Source organism: Rhizopus microsporus (assembly GCF_002708625.1).
Source record: "Rhizopus microsporus ATCC 52813 unplaced genomic scaffold scaffold_10, whole genome shotgun sequence".
In the NCBI taxonomy this organism is placed as follows: domain Eukaryota; kingdom Fungi; phylum Mucoromycota; class Mucoromycetes; order Mucorales; family Rhizopodaceae; genus Rhizopus; species Rhizopus microsporus.
In genome coordinates this window covers 467613-486444 of record NW_019671925.1, presented here as the reverse complement: position 1 = coordinate 486444, position 18832 = coordinate 467613, and the positions used below count along the sequence as shown (strand labels likewise).

General features: G+C 34.3%; 7 protein-coding genes and 1 non-coding gene across 8 annotated transcripts; 5 read left to right on the top strand and 3 right to left on the bottom strand.

Moving 5' to 3' along the window:
* Positions 1-407: 407 nt before the first annotated feature.
* Positions 408-1147, top strand: RHIMIDRAFT_256013 (PH-domain-containing protein). The gene has a single exon (XM_023611204.1). It carries the CDS (start codon positions 435-437, stop codon positions 1077-1079), a length of 645 nt encoding a protein of 214 aa, XP_023465429.1. The 5' UTR covers positions 408-434; the 3' UTR covers positions 1080-1147.
* On the top strand, positions 1068-2721 carry RHIMIDRAFT_256012 (AAR2-domain-containing protein). The gene is made up of 8 exons (XM_023611203.1): positions 1068-1088; positions 1148-1389; positions 1449-1515; positions 1569-1656; positions 1704-2057; positions 2128-2286; positions 2343-2431; positions 2497-2721. The coding sequence occupies exons 2-8, from the start codon at positions 1223-1225 to the stop codon at positions 2647-2649; spliced, it is 1077 nt and encodes a 358-aa protein (XP_023465428.1). The 5' UTR covers positions 1068-1088; positions 1148-1222; the 3' UTR covers positions 2650-2721.
* Positions 2722-4766: 2045 nt separating this feature from the next.
* RHIMIDRAFT_t35 lies at positions 4767-4838 on the top strand. The gene has a single exon. It is a non-coding gene; the product is annotated as a tRNA-Thr (tRNA).
* An 8363-nt stretch (positions 4839-13201) lies between these two features.
* Positions 13202-13593, top strand: RHIMIDRAFT_285191 (anti-biotic-peptide 2; the record flags this gene model as incomplete). Its single annotated transcript, XM_023613249.1, has 2 exons — positions 13202-13206; positions 13365-13593. 2 exons carry the CDS (start codon positions 13202-13204, stop codon positions 13591-13593), a joined length of 234 nt encoding a protein of 77 aa, XP_023465427.1.
* Positions 13594-13951: 358 nt separating this feature from the next.
* On the bottom strand, positions 13952-14809 carry RHIMIDRAFT_244190 (prohibitin complex subunit; the record flags this gene model as incomplete). The annotated part of the gene is made up of 3 exons (XM_023610036.1): positions 13952-14275; positions 14323-14744; positions 14800-14809. 3 exons carry the CDS (start codon positions 14807-14809, stop codon positions 13952-13954), a joined length of 756 nt encoding a protein of 251 aa, XP_023465426.1.
* Positions 14810-14998: 189 nt separating this feature from the next.
* On the bottom strand, positions 14999-16723 carry RHIMIDRAFT_244189 (ubiquitin binding protein; the record flags this gene model as incomplete). The annotated part of the gene is made up of 6 exons (XM_023610035.1): positions 14999-15877; positions 15926-15994; positions 16053-16235; positions 16296-16394; positions 16444-16610; positions 16684-16723. The coding sequence occupies 6 exons, from the start codon at positions 16721-16723 to the stop codon at positions 14999-15001; spliced, it is 1437 nt and encodes a 478-aa protein (XP_023465425.1).
* An 83-nt stretch (positions 16724-16806) lies between these two features.
* On the bottom strand, positions 16807-17336 carry RHIMIDRAFT_238381 (uncharacterized protein; the record flags this gene model as incomplete). Its single annotated transcript, XM_023608950.1, has 2 exons — positions 16807-17066; positions 17126-17336. The coding sequence occupies 2 exons, from the start codon at positions 17334-17336 to the stop codon at positions 16807-16809; spliced, it is 471 nt and encodes a 156-aa protein (XP_023465424.1).
* A 75-nt stretch (positions 17337-17411) lies between these two features.
* On the top strand, positions 17412-18771 carry RHIMIDRAFT_313923 (uncharacterized protein). Its single transcript, XM_023614904.1, has 4 exons — positions 17412-17639; positions 17691-17883; positions 17937-18011; positions 18067-18771. The coding sequence occupies exons 1-4, from the start codon at positions 17420-17422 to the stop codon at positions 18644-18646; spliced, it is 1068 nt and encodes a 355-aa protein (XP_023465423.1). The 5' UTR covers positions 17412-17419; the 3' UTR covers positions 18647-18771.
* The last annotated feature ends 61 nt before the right edge of the window (positions 18772-18832 follow it).

Genomic DNA, 18832 nt, shown 5'->3' with positions numbered 1-18832 from the left:
AGTTTTGACAATGCGCTTAAGCCTATTTGCCTAATGTTGAAAATCACTAATTTGGTAAATTTGTATTGCCTATCTTTTTGATCATGCGCAGAAGCAATGAGGCACATTTCTTCCTAAAATAAAACTCTATAGACTTAAAAACACGTTTGTTATTCAATATATTAACCTTTGCTCACCCATAAGAATAGAGCATTGCTTATCCTCCCTCCCTATAACAGGACATTTCATACTTTATTGACCTAGAACTCATTTTAGTCGGTCATTTAATTAACAGTTACCAAGCTTTCAAATAAAGCAAGTTTGTTATTAAGATCCTTCGGCATACTATAATTACCAAAAATTAATTAAATTAAGAGAAAGGTACCCAGACTGCCGATATTGTTGATAAATAAAAGGGATATAAAGGTCTCCTTTTCTTTTACTTTCTTAATCTCATGATGGATCATACCCTCTCTGGCTGGTTATTCAAGCTATCCACCACAAATAAGCTTGGTTCTTCTAAATGGCAGTCAAGGTACTTTGTTTTGCTTGATACAGAATTAAGATATTACAAGCACGAGCATTCTGTGGATCCTTCTTGTGCAATCAGCCTACATGAAGTGTCAAGAGTGGTCAAGACGAGCACATTCAATCACAATTACTGCTTTAAACTTGAGACTACTACAAATTACCAACAACGACATACAAAGCGTCAAAAGACTTGGACTATGGAATGCCACTCAGAATATGAGCTTGATGTATGGCTTCAAGTCATCAATACACGATTAACAAAACTTCGACAATATCATTCTTTACCATGTCCATCCAACGTCAAGCCAAGATCGTTTAAACGGTCAAACTTATCCATTTCCCGTAGAAGAGGGGTCGTACTTTCTCCTTTAGAGTTTGAATCAATGCCGGTCCTTGATCATGAAACACTTTCTTCCTCTTCATCCTCAAAAGCGTCCACTATTCCCTCACCCAACATAAATACGTCAGAGACGTACGACAGCATTATCCAACAAGGATGTGAGAATCAGGCAGCCAATTTTATTATACAGCATGACTACACGCCATCTTCAAAACAATCTCTTATTTAAAAAACATAAACCTGGTGTTTATCTTGATAAATATATGTAAATAAACTTCTCTTTCTATTGTATAATTTACCCTCTTTTTTTTTTTCCCTAAGACATGACTGAGTTTTGTCTTTTATGCTCTCTTTTTTCTTTCACTTGTAAATATGGATCAAGAACTTGCCAACAAATTATTTGAAATTGGAGCTTTTATACTCTTTCTTGATGCGCCACCTAATCTCGAATTCGGAATTGATTACAATGCTTGGACTATTGGTCCTTTATTTAAAGGAGTCAAGATGATTCCGCCTGGACTACATTTTATTTACTTTTCGTAAAAAGATCTAAAACAAAACCACACATTTAAATCATTAACAAGATATATTATTGTAGATCTACCAGTAAAGAAGGAGTTCAAGGAATCAGAACTGGCTTTTTTCATTTTTTTGAATCAAAAGAAGTAAAGCAATTAGCTGACTTATGATATTTTTCTTACAATATTTCTTATTTTAGATACTTGTTCGAGTATGGAATCCACAGACTGAAGACTTGCGTGATGAGACAGAAATAGATCCAGCACAGGCTGAGAGATATCGCATAAGTAAAAAAAAAAAAAAAAAAAAAATGATGCACTGACGTGTAAAAAAGATATCAGAGAATTTGATCGCAATATGGGACCTTATCCGCTTGATCCTCCTCTATACTATGAACGTTGGAAGAAGTTGACCAACTTTATTACACCTGGGCTTGTTCGACGCGTGCTCCCCAATAATGGCAAAGTGAGCCATTTGCCCGAGAAAAATGCAAATCTAACTATAGACGAAAGTAACGTAAAAGATAAAAGACTTGGTAGACAAATTGAAAAGGAAGAAGGCATGGAATTTACTCCATTTGATTTGAGAAAATCATTTCCAAAGGGCGCGTCAGGCGATGAAATAACGCGCTGGAGCTTAGATAAATCATGGCTTGTGAAGGATTTACTGAAAAGAGTATATCACAATGGTAAAATAATAATGACAAAAAAAAAAAAAAAAACAAGAATACGCAGAGAAAAGGCATTGACTTGTATAAGATTATAGAATCATGCTGGGTGAATTGCAACTTGCATTTGTTTGCCTTTTGATGGCACAGAGCTTTTCTGGGTTTAATCAATGGAAGCAACTTGTACAACTTCTCTGCTCATGTCAGCAATTGATGGAAGACAACCCCGACTTATTTATTGATTTTATGGGTATAGCTCGATTTACATAGTATACTTTTTATATACTAAGAGCTTAATATTGATAGATGTTCTTCAATTTCAGCTTGATGAATGCCCTGAAGACTTTTTTCGTGATATTTTATCAGAAAACAACTTTACAAGTGTCATGTTAAAAGTAGGCTTTTTTTAAAAATAATAATAATAATAATACAAGAGCTAATATGATTCTTTATTTTATAGTCTTTCCAGCAAAACGTTCCTTCTTCACAACCAAAGCTAATAGATAGATATTCAAAGTTAAGAAAGTTTATTATAAAGAAATTTGATTGGAGCGTTCCAGACGAAGAAGATGATGATGATGACGATGCTCCCGTAGTTGTACATACAGAGTAAACAAAATAAATGTAAATAATATGTATGTCTATCATAGTTGGTGGTTATTGTCGTATTTGACCATGTCTAATACTAATCTGTACGTGTGGGATCAAAAGCACCTAATTTCTTTTTGCTATGGGTTCTTACTCTCTCACTTCTAATTAAAGGGTAAAACAGAAACCCACCACTTCTTTGCTTTTATTCTTACACGCCTTTTGAGAACTAACAACAATAATAACAACAAACTACAACTAATGCCTCATTTATGAAAAGAGGAGAACTATTAAAATAAGAAGCATGAGAGTTTTATAAAGGAAACTTAATATTGTTAGTGTGATTATTTATCACCTGATGGGCTATTTGCTGTATCTGGACATAATTCACACTTATTGAAACTAAGGCGGTTACTTTTACAATAACAGAAACTAGTACATCATCTCTTGATTCAGATGTTACAGTAGTAAAACTAGGAAACCATTAATTAAGCTATTTTACCCCAGAGCAACTACTAAATGCACGTCAATTATAATCCCAGAGTAGACTTGCATAGTATAATTAATGTCATAACTCAAAATTAATAATGAAGCCCTTAGATTGCAAACACAGCCATAAACTCATTAATGGACTTGCTGGAGAATTGATTGAATAGTCGATTCGAAATGGACTATGATTAAACAACTACTTCCAAGTATATCTTTTTATTTTTGTAAATAAGAAGCGAAGAAAAATATATACTATTAATACAGGTAGCAATATACACAACATTGTAGCACAGCTTACTAGTGTGATGTCACTCTGTCTACAGGCCCTTTTATATACAATGTAATTTGGACAGGTACTGTACAAATTATGATAAGCTCTTTGAAGGAATGTAAAGGGGTAAGTGTTGTATTTAGCACTGATATTGACTTATAGAGTATTCAAATAGTATAAATACTCCTCTTCTGTAATACATAAAACTTCAGTCAATTATCACAGTATAACTTCTGTCCTTTGGTCTTCCTAGTCTATTCTTATCCTTTCTTGTCTGTCTCTTGTCTCGTTCTTATCTCTAGATCATCTTGCGAGCCTTTAACATCATCCTCTTTTGTCCTTCCAATAGTTGTACTATCCAGCATCTTAATTCCTGTCCGGCTCTATTCCTCTCTTCCTTCCTCTGCTGAACAATACAACTTATTACAAACAAGAATCACTCTTTATTAATAAAAGAATTAGTTCAGTCTTTGGCGTGTTTGATGAGATAATCATTATAATAACTCGAGTATAATCTTACAGTAGAGCATGCATTCTACTTTACATTCCTCTATCGCATCTGATAAGAATAACTTATAATAACAACTATAGTAGCTACTAGTATAACAATATTAATATAAGCATAAATAATGCCAGTGACGACAATAATATAAATAGCAGTCATAGATTCTCTACCCAAGTAAACTCTCACACAAACTTAATATAATAATATTCAGCTCTTCTTAATAAAGAATCTAATTCGCAAGTCATCGACTTAATAGCCTTTTTTCAATAACACTAAAGCTGAATACAACAGTCTTGCTGTATCCTATTGTCTCTTACTTCTGTTACCTCTGTTGTATTTGGATTTGGATAGGTTTGAACAAAGTAGAAAATACGATGAGACTGTGTTGTATCTTTATTCAGAATAAAGTAAAGAGAAAAGAGATGATAGCACAATCTATAATTATATATTAAGAAGCTGAGGTATTTAAACTGAGTTGGCTATATTTGATTAAGGTGTAACAGATCTTATAGCAGCATTAGGTTCAACTCTAGATATTGTATTTAAGCACTGAATAGTAGCGTGGATACTACAACCTCTTTCACATTACTGTGACATCCTGTACTTTTCGTGAATACAAGTCACTTCGGAACCTGAATTACAAGGGGGTACCACAAATTTAGCTTTTTCTTCTTGATTAACATCTGGATACACTTTGCTTCTACAGTGGATATCTTTTTGGACGCTTGCAAAAATTACAGGAAATTTAAATATAGTGCATTTCTTAGATGGATGCATAGGATGAATGTTCAGATGATTATAGATAGCAAGCTTTTCTGTTATGTAACAAATAAATTTATTTTAATATATTAATTTTACTTTTCAACAAAAAATGTCAGCTCGTTTAGCACAGTGGTAGTGCGTCTGTCTTGTAAACAGAAGGTCGGTTGTTCAATCCAGCCAACGAGCATTTCTTGATATAATATCATCAGCAGTTCCAACGGAACGACGATAGCCTCTTTTTATTTTTTATAGGAGGTCACGTGACTTTTTGCTTTTGATTTACTGATACCCTTTTTGGTATCTTATACTCTGCATGTCCAATGCAAGTTTTAATGATTTATGATTTATCATATATCATATATCATTTATCATTTATTATATATATTATATTGCATATTTAAACAGTATAAATATCCCCAAATTATTCATGAAATAAACAACATCGTAGAATCATCTAAGAATCATCTTATCTTCAGATCACAATAACTTCTAGTTTATCTTGTATCTTAAGCACCAATTACTTAATAACCTTTTTATTTTACTTTTTACTTTATCTCACAAGACTTAGCATCATATTGCTCTATATTTGTTTTGCCAAGTACAAAGGTAAGAGACAAAAACTAATAAGATGAGAAGAGAATAGAAAAAGGACAATAAGTCAGTGAGACAGAAATATATGATATCGTTATTTACGATGAATAAGACAATGGTATTTATACTTTTTAACATCTACAATCAATAATGATAATTGGATATCGAGAGCGTACCTATAAGCGCCCAGCTACAATGGGAATAACTGGGAAGAACCTAGCTAGTGTTAACTATTGGTTCGATGTATGTTCGAGGTGCCTTGTGGATGAGGTGATACATGATCTGACAATGTCTTGTGGAATAAGGAACCGTTGTCCTAGAAGTCAGAGCACAGACGTTTCATATGGATATTGTAACGGTGCCCTAAGAGCAAGTTCATATATGATAGGTCATATATGGAAGAACTCCTAACTGAGTAACGATTACTACAAATATTTACTGATAATGTTGTGATAGCACAACAATATTGATCTTATATTAAGATCTGGTGGTCACTATAATATCACAATCTATTTGTAAAACTTATTTTTAACCTTACTACTAACACTTTTCCCCTTGCTAAACGCCAGTAACAGTAACGTTGTTGTTATGAAGATGGTTCAGGAGGACGCTCCTAATGGCACCTTCCATAAATACTGCCTATAAGACAGTGTTTAAAACCATTGTTCCCCACACAGTACAATAGACTGTGCGACTACTTATCTCCTTATTTAATATCAATATCCCAATAATTTTGAAATAAAGAATATTCAGTTTAGTCAAATTAATCAACCTGCAGTATTATTCTCACCTCAGTTATCTACAAAACCTTCTCTTATAAAGACATCTTTTTCATTTTTCTTAAATTTATTTTTCAATTCATCCTTATTATTTTTAGCCTTTTATAATCAGGATCTGGTGGTCACTAACATGACATATTATACTCATTTATTACTTTACTCTATTCCTTTTACTTTAAACTCGCCAAGGTCATTAAGTTAAAACAGGCAGCTTTTTGTGATAAAAATTCTTCATCTCTTTCCTTTTTCTTATATTTGATCTTACGTACAAAGTCTGGTGGCCACTTCAAATACTCAATCTCATAAAAGCTCAATAAAACCGTTTGAATAATCAGTAACCCATACGATTCCCAAAAAATTACATTGTAAAGAAAAGGATCATATATCTTTTGTTACATAGAGCACTAAAAATAAAAATGCATCAAATAGAAGCCAATTCAGGAAACGAACTTGAACTCATCAAATGAAAATCGAATCATAGCATCAAGAATTAGTATAAATAACCTCTGGTTATCCTCTTTGTTCGCTTTACTTTGTTTTCATCATTAAATCTTATTTTGTGCCTAAAGTAAACCTCTGATTATCTCAAGTAAATATAAGTCCCTTGAAGCAATTATAACTTCATTGTATATCTACAGTCGACAAGCGAGCGATAGACATTCGATTTTTCAATCGTACGAATGTTGAAATATACTTCAACCCGAACGAAGTAATAGTAGTGTTAGAAAAGTTCAATCTAAACAAAGATACTATTGTATCTGCATATAGCTTACAGTCTCAACCAGAAATATACTACATGGAAACTGGAAAATAGGCCATTGAACAAATAGATGGCGATGATGAACAAACACTACAAGCAGAAAAATTATTCGAAATTTAGAAGTATCCAATCTGCCGAATACATATTAAAAGGACTCAAATTACTACTCAAGGATTACCGACGCAACGTGTCATACATATTCGGCGCAACAGAGAGTGGTTATAGACAAAAATACTCTGCCGATTAGCCATTGACCGTATCGTATGGGTCCTATAGAAGCTGAATACCTACAAAAAGAACTGGACAAATATTGTAGACTCGGGATCATTATCTCATCAAATAGTCCATGGGCAGCACATGCAATACTTGTTAAAAAGAAGAATAGGGAATATAAAATGACCATTAGTTATGGCAAGCTGGATGCAGTTACCAAGAAAGACTCGTATCCGTTACCTCGAGTAGACGGCCTATTAGGCACTCTTGGAAAGGTCAAGTTATTTTCTGCTTTCGATATGCGAGCAGGGTTTCATTAAGTACTATTGAAGGAAGAAAGTAAAGAACTGATAGCAATCATAATTATATGTGTCACATAATCATTACAATATGCTACCTATGGGGCTTGTGAATCTTTCAGACGCTTTTTAGCGTCTAATAGACTTATGCTTTTGGCCCTTGGTTAACAAATATCTTGTTGTTTATATCGATGATCTCAACGTACACAAACAACTATCAAGAACATCTGTACCATCTTAAATAAGTCTTTGGTTGCATAGAGTTAGCTGCCCTAAAACCCTAAAACCCAATCCCGAGAAACGTTATTTCCTCAAAGAACAGCTGCATTTCTTGGAATACATTGTGACTAAAGATGGAATACAAGCGTATTCTGGAAAGATACAAACGATAATTGATTATCCAATACCAACGACAGGTACTCAAGTCATATCATTTCTTGACCTTGCCTAATACTATATAAGATTTATAAAGAATTTCGCAGTAACCACGCGGCCTTTACATGAGCAAATCTGGACGAAGAAAAATACAATGAACTGAAAACGCTACTGAATCACTCAACTTGCTGAAGAAACTACTCTCTACAGCCTCAGTATTGGCTAGGCCAGACTTTGTAAAAAATTTACTCTTGTAACTGATGAATCGAAGCTTGACCTTGGACATATATTTACTCAACTAGAAAATGATTGAAAGGAACACCTAACCATGTTTGCAAGCTGTGATCTAAAGACAGGAGGACCGAATTATGCGCCTACAAAATAAAATGTCTTGCAATAGTGTGGGCTGTAAAAATGATCTAACCTTATCTACTTGGAAGAAAGATTATAATCATCACTAATCAACCAGTCTTGACTGGATTACTGAAAACGGACAACCCCACGGAAGTTATCGCACGCTAGATGGTCATATTATCAAAGCACGAGTTTGAAATCTGATGCCGATCTGGAAAGGTAAACCAAAGTGCAGACTTTATGTCACGCCTAGGTTATTAATAGATTGGACCATATTAACATATTCATATATGTTATCAATTATCGTTATTAAATATATACTTATATTTGCCACACAAGGAGTGAAAGTTGTGAGGGAAGATGTTGTATAAACTACAGAGCGTCAAAAAGCAATACAAAATGACAATAATTCAATAAATCAACACAGTTATATGTATATTACATAGAAAATGGGGGGATATTTGACATGTAGCTTAGAAAATAATAATAGAGCAATAAACTAAGGAAGGTTGGCCTGGTAGCAACTCATCACACTGTTGTCGGAGTGGAAGAAGAAGAAGGGGAGGTAAAGGATGTTTCGTGCTATGCTTTGTTTTCAGATAATAACTGATAAACAAGATATTTCTTCATATCTTTTTTGCACCACGCACTGTAATAGTAGTATATTCAATGATCAACCTAAGCAGTTGTTTGCAAGGGAATACGTAGAGCAAATCATTGAAAAAAGGTTAAGCAAGTTCAATCTTTTGACAGATCAAATGAATGACTCACAAACCTTCCAAATGAAACCTTGGAAGCACTAGAGAACGACTCAACTACCCATTTGCAGAAGAGTATAAAATGGTTTATTAGAAATTCCAAAGTACAAAAGTAGTGAATGGACTAGCCATGAGATCATCAGTAAAGAGTTTAAAAGAAAAGTTATGGATGCATCGCAAAGCACAAACATAGTGTGCAAGGGATCCAATCGAATCCCCATCTCAAGTATCCTTGACGTTGTTTGATTGATTTTAAAGCTATAATGATTGTCTCATCGAGCACGTCTGATGTTGCTGTTATACAGACTGCTGGGAATTCATTGAAGTGCCTAGAAATACTGTTGTAATCAACAATAGAATTAGCACATCAAAGAATAAATCCACTAGTTAGATCCCCGACGGTGACCCCTTAGGCAACATGGTGTTGTAAAGAATGTAGAAAACAGAGCAGTTAGAATCATAATCAACCACAAGTAAATTCATCAAGCGTGTAGACACAAGTTATGCAGTAGACTTTCAAATCATTGACTATAAATACCCTTATTCTAAATGCCCTTTAAACGGGAGCTTTATATTATCTAATAAAAGAGTCCTAAAAGTATTGACCTGTCCTTTTGATAATATAAAACAAATACAAAGAAACTTAGAACAAGTAATATATACAAAAGTTAAAATTAATACTCGCGGTTTGAGTTTGAGTGCTTCCACATTCTATTTATGCCAAGCTAATTGTATTTTTGGAGACTTTTGCAGCAAGTGCCGCATAGTATGGTTGGCCGTAGGTTCCTTTGATTTGGAATCGCTCAAATTCCAATTTCGTTATAATTTTCGCTAAATTCTGGCAAGAAATTGTTGTTTGTCTAATGACAACAAACGTGATGAATAAATGTGTTGATTTTAAACAATTTCTCAATACAAACTTACTGCAAACACAATGTATGGGCACTTCGCTTGTTTTCAGCAAGCATGATTATCAATATTCATTAGACGTTAATATGCTTCTGTAACCATTATTTTAAAATAGTATATTTCATGTAGCATAGGCTGTATGTAAACAGTAAATGACCCTGCATTTTCCTTGTTATTGCCTTTCTTGATACTTTAAAAGGATTTTATGTATTTTTTTTAGTGTGAGTAAGTTATCATTCGATGCGTTTACCTTTAAAGCATTACATCAGTAGGAAATGTACTATTCTTTGTTCTTTTATAATATAAATTGTTTCTTTTGAACTATTGAGATATTATAGCCACGGTGCAAACATTTTTACTTAGAACATTATATATTTGGCACTATTACTGCGGATAACAAGCCTCATAAAGGATTTGTATAAACGCAATTCCTTTTTTTTAAAAAGGGACCTTAAATAGTTCGACGAAAGGTCATAAAAGTAAAGCATAAGCACATAACAAAGCAATATGGGCTTTTAGCATAAATACTTTTGTTTCTTCTAAGGAATTAAAAATTCATTCAGTAGAATCAAATCTTTTGAATAAAACATCTTTTTCCTTGTAATTATTTTACTCTTCGTGTTTAGTGTAGAATATAGATCTGATGACCACAGTTTATGTCTTAACCTTAACTTATTATTAAACTTTTGCGTGTTTTAACTGTCAAACCAAGCCATACAGGGTTTATCTTGTATAAAACTCCTTTTATGATCCTATATTAATAAACAAGCCCACTTCAAGCTATAGAATTACATTTTTTCTATTTTAATGTAGCAATCGGTTCACCAAATTCAATCAGAGGCATAGAAGTACAGGCATATATTTTGATGTTTGTTTGTAATGTAACGGTTTAGAGAACACAAAGACAAAAGAAGTGCTCTTTGTGTCCAATCTTTATTTGATTGACTAATGGTTTTTGAATTCTTAAAGAAAACATTTAATTCGTCCCTGACATTGATCTTATTGTTCATTTCATGATCTGGGTTATGTTACTGCTTTTACCGTGAGAAGGATCATCTTTTAAAGAAGTAATGATTTGTATTCAAAAGAGAGATTCTATTTAATTTGACTTATCGCTAGAAATGTGTACACGTAATCTTATAATGTATGAATTCACTCTATTCATACTGATTACAATCGTTTATCTCAATGTCAGTCATAAGCAGACATTGTTTTACGACATTGTTCAAATATTAACTTGAATATCCACTGAAATACAAACACATGTTTAAAAATGCAGACAAAAGTTTTAATTTAAACATCCGTTATAAACCAAGTATTATTTCTCAATTAAACAAGTTGTTACAATACTATATTCTAATAATTTCTCATCGACTTTTATTTGTATATTAGCTTTCTTTAATTAGTATAAATATTCAATACATATGGAAGCAAATCGGTATCTTTAGACCACAAAAGTACCTATTGCTTACCATTCTCTTTATTATCTTGTCTTTTCTCAATTTAACTTATTTGCTCTTATAACTAAGCTTTAGTGGTCATTTATAAAAGAAGAAGCTGTTATTACCTACATTTCCCAAGCGTAGTACAGCCTGCTACAATATTTTGAAATCAATTCTACAACTCATTTTGAATCATATTTTGTATTATTTTGAAAGCATATGAATATCTGATACTTTTTATCAAAAACCGTATCTAATTCAAGAACTCGTTCAAATATTTTCTGAATTAATCGTTTTACTATTTTTTCTTCTTTTTGATTCCTAAAGCCCTTTAACATATAGGCTTTTTGATATTTTCTGTCACCCAATCTTTAGTATTCCATTGATTTTTATAATATCCCGCTATCACTATTAGTTTTAGCTTACGCTTAAGCTGTTTCCCCCAAAGCTCCTTTATTCAAAAACATCCTTAGAGTAAATGTAACTCCTACTTTTTCTCTTAGTTTTTTAAACATCCTTTTGTTTTATATTTTATTCTATTTATCTCTCATTAGTTTTGTTATAACTGTACAGCGCAAAGAGGCTAGATCACCAAAAAAGAAGTAAGTTGGGACATTTCATTTTAAAAACTCGAAAAACATGGAAATAAGAATGAACAAGAAATTGAGGACGTACTCATGTCCTTGAAGCAACAGCCTCTATTTTTTTAATTAATTTTTTAATTATTAATTTTGCTCAACTGTTTCTTGTAATTTTTTTGTTTAAATTAACTTTTAAGAAAGCTTTAAAAAAGCATGCAGCTGTAAAAATTGAGCATTCGTATTTGTTATGCTACAGTAAGTGTTAGGTCGAGGAATTTCTTATCTATTGTACAGTGTCATTTCAAGATAAATTTAAGTTCATAGAGTAAAAGCTAGTTATTTCGAGATTGCAAGGATTTATGCTTTGAGCTTGATTTTTAAATGATTTATAGAAAGCAAAGACGAGCCATATTGGGTCTTTGTATTTTGTCAAGCTCCTTTATAATACAATTTCATAAAGAAGTAAAAAAAAGTCATAAAGCATCGATATGGTCGAAAATAGTATAATAATGCGTAAAGCATAGTATAATTTTAACAAATTGCAACCAAGAGAGTTATACATTATGTATATTTGCTTAACATATAGGCTACATATATTATAAAATTGGTGTTTTTTAGTGCTACAAGGATTTGGTGTAATAGCAATCTTTAGCTACCCCTGCAGGGGTTTCCGTACACTACGGCATTTTACGAACTTAGACGGTGGACACAAGCATACGCTGATCTTACAAGTCGCCGAATCTATTCGCATAAAGTGCATATCAGGTCATGATGTAGATCAATTACAAATGATCCAGGTACAAAGTAGATATGTTCATGCAATGATTTATTGATTACCTACAAACTTCTGTATTAATGTGCACGAAAGGTTGATCGAGAATGTGGGGGCTTTAGTTATTTAGGCAATGATTTGTTTTGAGTATACTACTAGGTATTATATTGTAGTCAAGCATAAGCCTCTTAGATGATCTTGCTTTTATTATGTGATTCATCGAAGAAAACTACAGTATATAGTTGTGTTTTAAATTAGTTTTTGATGAACTGACTAGAATGTAGCTGTAGTGCAAAGTTCGAGCTAAAAATAAGTTTGTGCATGTGTATATGTATATGTACGTGCTCCGCAACTGCATAATATTCTAGAAAGGCTGTGTTGCATTTTTTTAATTGATCTGTTTGTTGGCTTCTAGAAGTAATGCAGAGATGATTGTACAAACATACAAAAGGTCATATGACAGGCACGCCGTCCTAATAGGCGAAATAGTGAGCACCTGCAAGGGCATTTTAATTAATGAAGTGATTAATAGCAATTATGGGTCTTCCAAGCTTCTAGGAGGTATTTTGTTTATTGCTTAAGAAAAGTACTGTCCTTGTATTCAAAAGTCTATAGCGTTTTTTTTTGTTATGTAAATATACACACGGATCACTAAACTATTTCTTTGGGGTACAGGGGGGAGGGGAAGGAAGAACACGGTCCAGCCTCATGGTTACTATGGTGTTACTTCGTCAACAGACGTCATTTTAGCTCACCCTTCTTTCCTTTCTCTTATTCTCGCTTGTCTCCCTTTTTTTAGTAACGTTATACACTTGAGCGGTGAATGTGGTACCTTGCTATTTACATAAATAAGGAAGCTCAAGATTTTGCAAGATGTTAGTTCTTTCTCTCAAATGAAGCTGATCTACGTTCTTTGCCTATTTACTTTGCTCTTAATTGCTACTCAACAAGTGAATGCTGCATGTGGTGCTGAAGGCTCATGTCACGGTTTCGGAGGTGGAGAGTTGTGTAATGACAGATGCAAACGATGTTCTGGCCCTACTGGAAAATACAAACGGGGCGCCTGCTGTGGTACTTTGAAACAAGCTTGCTGCTGCTATTACAGCTAATTACTGATGTGATGTGTTTAACTTGAATAAAGCAATTACTTTATAAAATTGAAAAAAAAGTGTCCTGTCCTTTTGTTCGGTTTTTTAATTCGTGTAGACGTGTTACATGCTCTAATTGTCAATTACAACAAATAGTCATCAAGAGGCAGAAGAGTGCAATGAAAACCACACGTCCAATACTCAGAAAGCATATTTTTTACGTTTTTGTGCCCCAAATGAAAAGCAATTGTTTCTACTAGTCTTTTTTTTTTTTCCGTTCAATCAAAGCTTTTTTTGGATTTTAATATGTACAAGATTGTACAGCCATTATACTATTACAATCAAATAAAGCCTATTTCTCTTTTCTTGTTTCTTCTATTTAAGCATTTCCAACATTCAAAAGCAAGTTAGAGCCTTCACCCTTGCCACTAGGTAAATAAGCCACTTTGGAGGTTTGTGATAATGTCTGTGCAATATCCTTTGAAGCTTCAATCTTTCTAAAGGCAATGAAACCTTCACCGGCCTTGGCAAGTGCTGAAGAAATCATTTCGGCAGCTTGAGCATCACCTTCGGCACGAATAATAGCTGCTTGTTTTTCCTGTTCGGCACGTTCTACAACAAATTTGGCACGTTCTGCTTCCTGTTGGGCAATTTGCTTTTGTTCAACGGCGTTGGTGAACTCTTTACCAAAGGTCATGTGTGTCTATCAATATATTAGTATTTTGAATGATGATTAACATCATAACTTACAATGGATACATCTTCCAAGGCGATGTTGAATTCTCTAGCACGCTTATATAACTCCTCACGGATCTTTGCAGAAACAACTTCACGTTGAGTAATCAATTCAGAGGCATCAAATTGCGCAACGATAGACTTCAAAACTTCGTTACCAATAGATGGTAAAACTCTTTCATCATAATCTTCACCCAAGTTTTGATAAATGGTCGATAAATTCTTGAGTTCAGGACGGTGCAATACACGAAGTGTCAAGGAAACCATTTGCATATCTTTAGAACCAGTGGTGGTAGAGATGTTACGAGGCTTGGTACGAACATCAAACAGGACTGCACGTTGAAGCCAAGGAACCAAAAAGTGAGTGCCTTCGCCAACTGAGGTGGGCTTGACACCTTGAATACGGTCGAAAATGACAGCACGGTAACCACCCTGGACTGTTTTGTGTATATAATATTTAGAAATGGAAATGACACAATCAATGAATCTTACCATCATACATGGACGATTGGATACCGCCAACAACAAGACCGGCAGGAATAGCAAGCTTTGCAATTTTCTCGAGAATAGCAGCCATGATTCAATGAGTTTTTTATTTTTAAAAAAAAGAATAGAAAGGGCTATTTTTTTATTACCCAGGTTCAACAGCCAATGTGACTTTCAAATAGAAATATACGACTACGGAATTTTCTCACAAGTCAATAAGGGGTGCATCGGCAACAGGACTCTTTTGCTCTGGTTGATGAGAAACTGGTGTTGTTAATGAAGTAGTGTCATTTGCCAGTGGTAAAGAGCGATAATAGTCATATGGATAATACTGTTGTTGTTGTTGGGAAAGATGAGGTTGAGAATAGTAGTTATTGTCTATGGGTGTTGGCAAAGTATAGGGTTGATGACGAGCAATTTGTTCTTCCAATAATCGATCGTATGCTTTCACAACCATATTCAATTTTTGATGTATTTCAATCAATGCACCATGTTTACGTATAGTTTCATCCAAACTCTTGACCAGCTTTGGTTGGAGTGTTCCGACCTGAGTATATAGCTGATTAACCTGTGGATCACTAGACACATCTCCTCCTGATGCAGCCACTCTATCCATTAATGTAGAGAATAGCAAGATATTTTCCATTTCTACCGAAGTCAAATCATCTCGGCTAACCTTTTCTTCTTGCTTTGATATTTCAAGATCTTTCAACGAGGCAGCAATGGCAGCTGCTAAATCTGGATCATCCTCTACGGCAGGCTCTTGTTGCTTTGCCTCATATTTGACATATCCTGGGCCATAGCTGTTCTTTTGCTGTTCTGCTTCCTTTAGGGACAATTCAATCGCTTTTTTTAAATCATCATCAAAATCATTCTCTGGTTGTGGTTGTGGAATATTGGGTGTCTTGGCATTAGTGCTTGGCACAGCGGCTGGTTTGGACGTTGACCCAGCTTTTTCTAATTTTACTTTGATGTAGCATCCATCACATACACGTACAGGCTCATTGATGCCTAGTTGAGGTAAAGGTAATGATTTAGCAGAACATTGCTGACAGAAAGTTCCACCACATCGACGACAGTGATGCTATAAGTTGTTGTTAGCTCAAGTAATTCTTCAATAGGCTCTATTTACCTTTCTATTCGTAAGTGTGAATGGTGTACGACATCTTTCACATACATCTGAATCTGACCATTCAGGTGCCTATTGTTATGTGTTGATGTCAGTTTCTTGACCAAATAAACCATTCTATTTTACTTACAGCAGCTGTTTCTAAAAATATTGCATCCAAGTTTTCTCGAACAGGAGGAAATTGGGTTCCTTCTGCTTTCAAGAGAGCATAGGTATCATGCATATAACCCAAATCTCGATTGTTTCTTGAGGCCATACCCCAGGTTTGAATGATTTCCAACAGCTTGTTCTTTACATCTATATTACAGCCCGTCTGGTGTGCCACACACTTATGAGTTATACATCCTGTTTATCTTTAAAAAGGCACACTTACAGGTGCTTTTAATATCGATACAAGTTCATCCATAAACTCTCTTGATGCTATCTCTCTTAAAAAGGCATTACCACCGTTCTTGACACATGTATCCACAAGCTGATGTATAACAATAAGCACAACAATATCCAAAATAAATATGACTTACAGAAAGCGTAGCAAGCTGAACATTTGGGTTCTTGTGTGCCAGCCTTTTCTTTAAAGAACGCATAGCGTCTTTAGGGTTCACTTTCTTACTTCTAATCTGGTCGCTTATTTCCAAATAGAGTGGTAGGTTTTCTTGGCCAACTGGCAGTAGCTCTGAGGTAGCTTTTTCTATATATATACACATATAGTTGTTAATAACCCTACAATATAATATATCAATATCGTCTTTTATTATTATTACCTACAACTTCATCAAAAGGACTTGAATTCCACCAAGACATTATTTTATTTTATAATAAAGAAAAAGAAAAAGAAGAGGTATACAATGCGAGTTTTCTCAGTTATCAATTTGAAAGTCAGTTGGTCAAGAGGTTGATGCAATGATCATGATGGTACAAGTAAAGATAGCCAATATGCCGACCATGACGAAACTCCCCCATCCCGCCTGTACAAAAGTTGCTTGCTTGAGAAGCAATCTTTGATTCTTAAAGTACTTGCCAATACCTACAAACAAGCATCCCAAGCCAACAGCAATAAACACGTATCCAATTGGTCGTGTTGGATTATCATTGACTGTCTCTTCTGAAGGATCTGGCAGTCGGAGCCTCAGGAGAACGGTAAATCCTACGGAGAGAGAGAGAACCATTAATACAAGTTTAAAAAGAAAAAAAAATGTCCCTAACCTAAGATGATAAGTGTACACGAAAGCCGAAGCCATGTAAGCCAGTTTCGTTCGTTCGCAAGCATATCTCTTGCCATACTGACATCATTACTTGTCACTATAGAGTAATCAAAGATATCTTCCATGAGGTTTGTTTCATATATTTGGCTTTTTGGTGCAAGATCTGCTTGCTCTGGAGCTGTGATGGTTGACGGTCCTGCCTCATTGCTCATGTTGACACTAGATAAAAAAGAAAAGGCGCGCGGAAATCAAAAACTTTTTTTCTTTTTTCTAAAGCTTTATTTGTATAAAAAATATGAACTCATCGTTAGATCCATCAGCCAATGGTCAAACATCAAAAGAATGTGAGATCTGTCATGCTGCGGATTGGAAGTATACCTGCCCACGTTGCTTGATCCACACTTGTTCAGTTCCTTGTGTCAAGAAACATAAGCTTGATACCCAATGCTCTGGTGAAAGAGACAAGACAGCCTATGTTCCTTTAAAGTCATATAACGAGTCAACAATGATGAACGGTAAATGATGATAATATATAGCTGACTAGCTTCTAATACGTGCATATATAGATTATACCTATCTAGAAGACGTTTCAAGGCAATCTGATAATCTAACAAGAGCAAGGCGTGAATTGACATCAAAGAACATGAAACTAAAGCTCAGACAACTTCATAAGCAAGCCAATTACTTGGGGATCAAATATTTTTCATTACCTGTGGGCATGACAAGGAATACAAAGAATCAGAGCAACTATAATCAAAAGTAAGGGAGTGTGCTTTACAAGAGGGTTGTGTAACTAAATACATTATATATAGATCACGACAGATATATTGGACAATTGAAGTGAATTTCTATAGAAATAATGAAAAGAATCATTACTTGGAGCATGGGTAAGAAAAGAGGCATCTTGTTAATGGCTCTATTAACTTTTGGTTATATGCATAGATTCCCTGGAAATAGACCTTTTCATGACTTTTTTCACAACATGCTCTTTTCCGAGACACCTCGTGGAAAGGATTCGTTTAGCATCATGAGGCATGAATTAAAATATTTTATTGATGCTGGTCTTGAACAGTTTAGAGTCGCATTGAAGAAAGAAAAGGCACCAAGAGGAGAGTTTGTGGATGTGACGGGCATACTGGATATGTCCTTTTTGGATACATTAAGAGGGGAGACAGTAGTAGAGTATCCAACGTTTTATGTTTGGTTAAAGGATGATCCTCAGCCTAGTGAGATACTATCATTAGAAGAAAAGCGTGTGTTGATTCGACCATTAAAACGATCACATGAGGAAGTAGATCATGAGAAAGAGCAAGATGAGAAGAGGCTCAAGATGGACAATGAAGAAAGTAAAGTGGATGAATTAGAAGAATTAAATGAAGAAAATAAAGTGAACGAATTAGAAGAAGAAGAAGAAGAAGAAAGCAGAGTAGATGAGTTGTATGAATTAGAAGAAGAAAGTAAACAAGATGATATAGAAGAAGAAAGTAATGATGTTAAAGAGAAAGAGGATACAAGTGAATAAATATTAAACACATACCCTTTTGTTGTATCATTCTTATTGCTCTACTTGTCCTTTTTACGCTTATAATATGAATGTTAATACAAGGCACTCATTCAGTTTGAATACAAGAGTCTGGCATAAAGAGAAAAAAAAAAGAGTGTTGAGTAACTTCTTAAAATAATTCATATTGCAATAATTACGCGCTTT